This window comes from Schistocerca americana, chromosome 7, assembly GCF_021461395.2.
Source record: "Schistocerca americana isolate TAMUIC-IGC-003095 chromosome 7, iqSchAmer2.1, whole genome shotgun sequence".
Taxonomy (NCBI): Eukaryota; Metazoa; Arthropoda; class Insecta; order Orthoptera; family Acrididae; genus Schistocerca; species Schistocerca americana.
This window is the reverse complement of record NC_060125.1, coordinates 318934543-318941466: the sequence shown is the minus strand read 5'-3', so window position 1 is coordinate 318941466 and position 6924 is coordinate 318934543. Positions and strand designations below refer to the sequence as shown.

General features: G+C 43.6%; 1 protein-coding gene across 1 annotated transcript in view; it reads left to right on the top strand.

Annotated features, from left to right (window-relative positions):
* Positions 1-2757: 2757 nt before the first annotated feature.
* The window catches only part of LOC124622908 (head-specific guanylate cyclase-like), a gene marked incomplete at its 5' end in the record, with an annotated part of 502892 nt that continues 498725 nt past the window's right edge, over positions 2758-6924 (top strand). Inside the window, one exon of the mRNA XM_047148698.1 lies at positions 2758-2871. Within this exon, the coding sequence (XP_047004654.1) occupies positions 2758-2871 (114 nt within the window). The remainder of the gene's footprint in view (positions 2872-6924) is intronic.

Below are 6924 nucleotides of genomic sequence, written 5' to 3'. Positions count from 1 at the left end.
CACAGTCTTCAACTCCTGAACAACTGTAAATTTGTTGGGATCGAAATTAATACTCGGAAAAATGCGTTAACGGATAAATTTGATAAACCAATAAACCGACGTGTCGTCTTCCATATCAGCTGGTGCACTGTTGAATTACATAACGAACAACGTCAACGTTTCAGGCTCACTGCCTCCCAGTTTGTTTTTTCCAATGCACAACCTGTCTTACGAAAGGTCTCAGCACGTAGCAGAATGTTTTTGGGGAATGGAATTGCGCCATTAAGTGAAATGTTGTGATCTAGACAGAACTTCCTCTGACAAGTGGACTGTACGGACTTCCCCTCACTGAGCTAATTCATATCGACAGGACGTGTAGGGCACAAGTAAGACTTCAACATATGAGATATATAGGACGCAGCTCGCAAGTGTTTTCGAGAAAATCGAGTTTGAACATTTTAGTTGTGCTGATATACTTCGTATGGTCGCAGGTATTCCATCAGTCGCCGACCAAACGTTAAGCGCTTAGTTTTATGAGCGCGAGGTTTGAGGATAGAAATTTTCTTCCGGAACTCCTTTTTTTTTCATTTTATTCTCACGTAATTCTAACAACAGAAAGGCGTGATACGCAGCGAAGTTTCCCGATGACCGAGCACCGCATAAGAATGCAACCCAAGTTTGTTTTGCAGTGGACATGTTGGAAAGACCATGGACATTGCAAGGACTTGGCGTTCATTGTAAGTGCTGATGTCGCAGTGATTATTGTTTCCCATGTTTCCATGATCAGTATCATCATGATTCCTATAGGTCTCCGTAGGTTACACATTGCACTCTCCTGAATTATAGATAAAATAACGTAAATAAATTGGCTATATCGATTTTATTTAAAGTTCTTGTTAGCCATTTTTTTAATCTTATTTGGAAAATTCTTTTACCCTTGTTTTTCGGGATAAAGATAATGAAAATAATAAATGAAGCATTCAATAATGTCGGTCTGCATAGTCATAATAAATAATTAGTTGCAAAGGAAAACCAATGTAGGCAGGAATATTCGACCAGTGGACCTCGCGCCCCAGAAACTAACTGCTTAACATACGCGGCTTCGGACTTCTTTAATACTAGCGACAACGCAGTATGTGAGCAGACGTAAAGTGTTCAAACCCGATTTTCTAGAAAACGGTTGAGAACCGTTGACGCCTGTTGAATTCGCGATCGAGTCCTGCACATCCTGTCAATAACGAATCCGATTTTCTCGAAAACTGTCGTGGGCTGTTCAGGCCTGTTGAATTCGCGGTCGTGTCCTGTACATCCTGTCAATAACGTATCACAACTTGAGAGGGGAAGTTCGTACCCTCTCGTTGTGAGGAGTGGTTACAGATTCTGCATTCAAGAAGGTCTGTACGTCGAACGCATCGTGTTTTGCGGTCCTAGTCTCTGTTTCAACTAAACTGCTGCTGAGAGTGGAAAACAATCAATGCCAACGTGTCCCTCTGCAAGGCTGACTCACCCACAACTATTCGACTCAAAAACGTCAGGCAACGTTGACTTACTCTGATGTTCGCTTTCCCTACATATATAAGCAATGCTCTGAGGTATAAAACACACAGATATTCCTTGTCACGAGACTGGCGCCAGTCTTCTCTGAAATCTTACCATAGTACCGAAGCCCATGGTAACCATGGGCCTCGGAGTTGTATTTGTCCAGTTGTTGCTTTCGACGGTACAGTACCGGTGCAGCGATGTGGGACGAACATTACGAGAAGCCAAGCGGCGGTGCCCGCGTCGGTCTAGAGAACGGCGCGGCCGTTGCGCTGCGGCGCCGCTAAACGGACGCCGTGGTCGGTGGTGGGGGAAACCACGGAATGGTGGGGGGAGGCCGCCGCGCGGTGGTGGGGTGGCGGCGGCGGGGCGGCGGCGGCGGAGGGGCACGGCCCGGCGCCAGCAGTCGCCACCCGCCACCCGTGGTCGCCGCCGGCGAGGACGACGCCTGTCCCTGCCTGCGCCGCTCTGCGCCGCGACGCTCCGCGACGTCGCCTCTGCACGTGGCCCTTAACTGCATGCTCGAACACTGTTTCGCTCACTTCGCAGCTCCTCACTGTCCGAGTCGAGACGTCCGACTGTCATTAGGCGACCACTGCGAATTGAGACTTCCCGCTATGTAGAGACTAGAACGGTACCGAGCAGAAAAAACATTTGGTGGGTACCTCTTCACAGGCAGACAGCTACAGCTGTCAACGAAGTATAAGAGAGTACGTACTTTGATGACACACACATAAGAATTTAAACGGTGTAATGTTTTTATTCGGTATGTCTTTGGGATGACAGCAGTAAATTAATGCAGAGGGCTATTTTGGCGAGGTGGCCTGAGTAATTACGCTCTCTTTACTCTGTTCGTCCGAAATCAGGGAATGCAGTAATTTGAGGTCGGATAACGTGGTAATAATTGGGAGTAATTAGGGTTGTACGTACACGTCAGCTGTTAACACCTCGAGGCCGTGGGCTGGCTGGCACACTAGGAAATGCGTGTCAGGGTCACAGGCTGTCCGGCTGGCTATTGTGGCAGGCGTGCTGCCAATGAAAATTGACAACCTCGCCGGCCGGTTGGCGACGGCACTGGTCAGGCTTCCGCGCATCGACCAGCGAGCGGCAAGTCCGGCGCCGCCGTAGCTGCAGCGTAGCGAGATGAGCGCGTGCCCCTTCAGCAGGGCGGCCGCGGCGCGCGCCAGGCCGCGGGCGGCGCCCGGCGCCGGGTCCGCCACCGGCAGCGTCGAGGGCGGCGGCGGCGGCGGCGCTGAGCGGAGGCCCGCTGAGGACGCGCCCGAGGAGGACCAGCAACACGCGCTCAACCTGCGCCACCTTAGCGAGGCCGTCGCCTACCTCACGCACCCGCCGGTGAGTACCGCCAAATGCTGTACTCCGAAGGCAGAAGATCTGTACTGCTTCTGTTTGTCAATTCAGGGGCTTTTTCGTTAATAAGTAGCGACTCCGGTCACGAAAACTGACCACGGCACTGATGGTTGTGTGCTGACTAGATGCCCTTCCAGACAGTGAAACGTCCCCTTAGAAAAATTATAAATGACTGTGCTGATAAACCTCTAACGATATTTGATTTTCAAACAGCTGAGCAAAACTGAACGTACTCAGACAATCCTCTCTTTAATTATGCTGATCATCAATAAACTGACGCACAATATTATTTTTAGCGCAAGGCAATCTGACGTTCAATAATCCCTACAAAAGACTGGCCCTGACTAACAATAACCTACACCTTTCATGAATCACGTACCTCACAAAAATCATCGTTACTCGAATTACCGCAATACAGCGAGAGCCAATACTGCCAGCTATATAAAAGATTCTAACTACTGAAGGCACTAACTACTGATAGGCATAGTTAGCAAATGAAAGATTTTGATAGAGAACAAACAAAGTATTTACCTTAATAGTGTTCAATATATATATATATATATATATATATATATATATATATAACTGATATATATATATATATATATATATATATATATCAGTTCATGACATCCAGTCTTAAAAATTTCCCTTTTCTGACGGACACACGTCCAGATCGTCCGCTCTCAAAACTCCTCCATCTCTCTCCCCTCATCCACCACTGCTGGTGGCTCACCTCCAACTGCACAAAGCTACGCGCTGTTCACATCCAACTGCCCAACACTACACGAGCGAATGTTCCAACAATGAGTCCAACCAGCCACAGACTGCACACAGCACAGTCAGTGATTTTCATATAGAGCTCTAACTGGCGTTACCAAGATAAGAACCTAAAGAGCCTAATTACATAGCCCCCAAGCACCCCACAAAAATTTTACAAATTATTTTGGGCATCGCCCAATACATATTTTTAATTTTTTTATTTGAACTTTAACATATATATCAAGTGCACATAAAAATTGATACTCTGTTGGTCAACATCAAAAATTGTCCACTGTCCATAAGTCATTTATCACAGCAGTAATTACAATGCACAGAGTCTGATCAGTAAAAGAAAATGCACACGGAAGTAGTGGATTTCCATGCAGTCTTGAAGAACATATATATATATATATATATATATATATATATATATATATATATATATAATGACTTTTGAACACTATTAAGGTAAATACATTGTTTGTTCTCTATCAAAATCTTTCATTTGCTAACCATGCCTATCAGTAGTTAGTGCCTTCAATAGTTAGAATTTTTCATTTAGCTGGCAGTATTGGCGCTCGCTGTATTGCAGTAGTTCGCGTAACGAAGGTTTTTGTGAGGTGATTCATGAAAGGTACAGGTTATTGTTAGTCAGGGTCATTCTTTTATAAGGATTATTGAATGTCAGATTGCGTTACGCTAAAAATGAATATTGTGTGTCAGTTTAGTGATGTTTAGAATAAGTAAAGAGAGCAATGTCTGAGTACGTTCAGTTTTGCTCAGCTGTTTGAAAACCTAATAATGCAAGAGGTTTATCAGCACAGTCGTTTATAATTTTTCTAAGGGGACGTTACATTAGCACTTGCGGAAAGTCGCACAGCTTCGGTTATTTACTGACAAAACCTACAATGGGCTTCGAACACCAGATCATCCGGCACCTTCGAAATCCGACCAAGAGGTATAACTTTCCTTGAAAAAAATACTGCCACCAGCCACTTCTTATTATTCTTGTGCCTTTCATCAAGAAACGTTTCGGTCTGTCACCCATGTACGACTGCGCATAGTACGAGGGCTATTCATTTATTAACGTCCGATCGGTCGCGAAATGGAAACCACAGTTAAAATCAGAAATTTAATATAAAAGCAGCCAAAGTTGCAAGGTTCACTTTTAATCACTTGATGACTAGTTTAACGTTTGGATTGATATTCAGATCACCCAGACAGTCAACATATTCCCGAAAATACAGGTATCTGTATCCTCTTTAACTGTTTATTTCCACTTTTTATACGTATAGCTTTGTTTACTCGAAATGTATCTTGACAGAAATCTGTATGCTCTGTAACTGTTCCTTTGCAATGTATTATACGGATATGTTCGCCATCTTTACGTGGTTCTTATATTTTCTGAAATAACATATTGACAATATGGGTGATATGGAAATGGGTCTCAATCCGAAACTATTCATCAGTAAATAAAAGTGAAATTTTCTGGCTTGGCTGTTTTTCTGTTATATTGATTAACACAAGTTGCTCTCCTGCAATTAATCCAGCATGCTCAAAGTTCGTAAAAGCAAAATTTTTTTATTTACAACAGTTAGCGACCGACACCTGCACATACTGGACGCTCCGACTTGGACACTTTATCGTAGCATTTGGCCAACTGTGCAGCACCCTCGTCACAGAACACAGCCGCCTGTACTCTCCGCCAATTATCTACGCTGATCCGCAGCTCTGTTCTGTGCCAGTATGTTGTCTTCATAACCAGCCGGTCACGAGAGCAAAGATGGAAATTGGAGGGAGCCAAGTCCGTACTGTGCAGTGGATAATAAACACTTCACGCTGCTGGAGCATCTTTACGTGCTCACTGCGCGCTCGGAACTGAGAAATGCGGCGCGACGCGACACTGTTGATCACATCTGTGCGAACCTTCATCAGATTTGCACTGTGATTGCCATGTCAATACGAATCAGGCCTTAATAAGCAAACAGCTCCCATATTTTTAAATTAAAGTGTCGCCAAAAAAACAAATACTTTAAGGTAAAACATTGCCTGTGTAATGTTCGTTCCTGCAGCCAATTTTTTGGTCCATGCAGATACCTTTATGTTCTCATTAGGCACTTTTTAACATGTGGTGGATAATGCCCTTGGAGTTTTGAAGATCTTTTGGACCATTACCATACCACTTACTTCTAAATTCAAGTTAAGTAAATGATTGAATTTACCCATTCAATGTCAGAAAAAAAAATACCATTTACATCGTCTCGAGTAATGTTTAATCTGGAAGATTTAAAATATATATGTATAAGCGCCTCAGTCAAAAAGTTCCGACTAAATAAGGTAAACTTCGTACAAAATGCAACCTCGTGTTTATATCCCCAGAATAGCATTCATTACCACTAAAAGAAAACTTCTGTTGGTGAGGTGGTTCAGCATAATGTTCATCTGTAAAACCATAGTTTCCTTATAAGATCATTCACGCCAACTATTCTCCCGAAGCGCCTGCGTACACTGCAAAACGTAGCAGAACATACCGTTACGCTGTCACTGCAGTTCACTCAAAGTACACCGACGAACACAGTAGCCGCTGATGGTTGTCTCGTCCATTTGCTGCAGTTTTCTGTGGGAGAACAGCAGTTCTTAATGAAACTGTCCTTTTAAACCTTGCGGTCATGGTCGTAAGACAATGCAGGTAAACCTTGGTAGTCGTCCCATGACATAGGCCTACTCGTGTCTTCCTGGATACAACGTTTCTGTCCATTAGATTTTGAACGCTGCTTATGCCCTGTGCAAGACAACAGTTCGATTGGTTACAACGTGTACCAGAAGGACTACTTCCGTTTAATTTATTTACTGTTAATAAACGTAAATATGCCACCCGGGAAACTTGGTACCTAAAATTATTTCGTATATGGGGAAGCTCCACCGTTATAAATGCAGTCAATAAAGATATTGTACTGACAATAATATGAACATATTGCGCCAACTAAAGGTAGTTGAAAGCCAAAAACACCGATTAACACAAATAAAGCGGTACAAAAAGTGGCTTACTGCTGTATTTCTTTCTATACTTTAATTCGTAACTACGGTGCTCAGTCACCATCAACATGGATAAATTAAAATGTATTACGTCTGCAGGATGAAGATGGTCAGGAAGCCTGCTAAGAGGTGACAGTATGGGGCATCCTGAAGGGAAAAATTAAAGATGCATATCGCTGTCGTATCTGTACCTATTTGAAATTCAAGACACTCCTCTTTTTGATCCTATCATTGTTTACA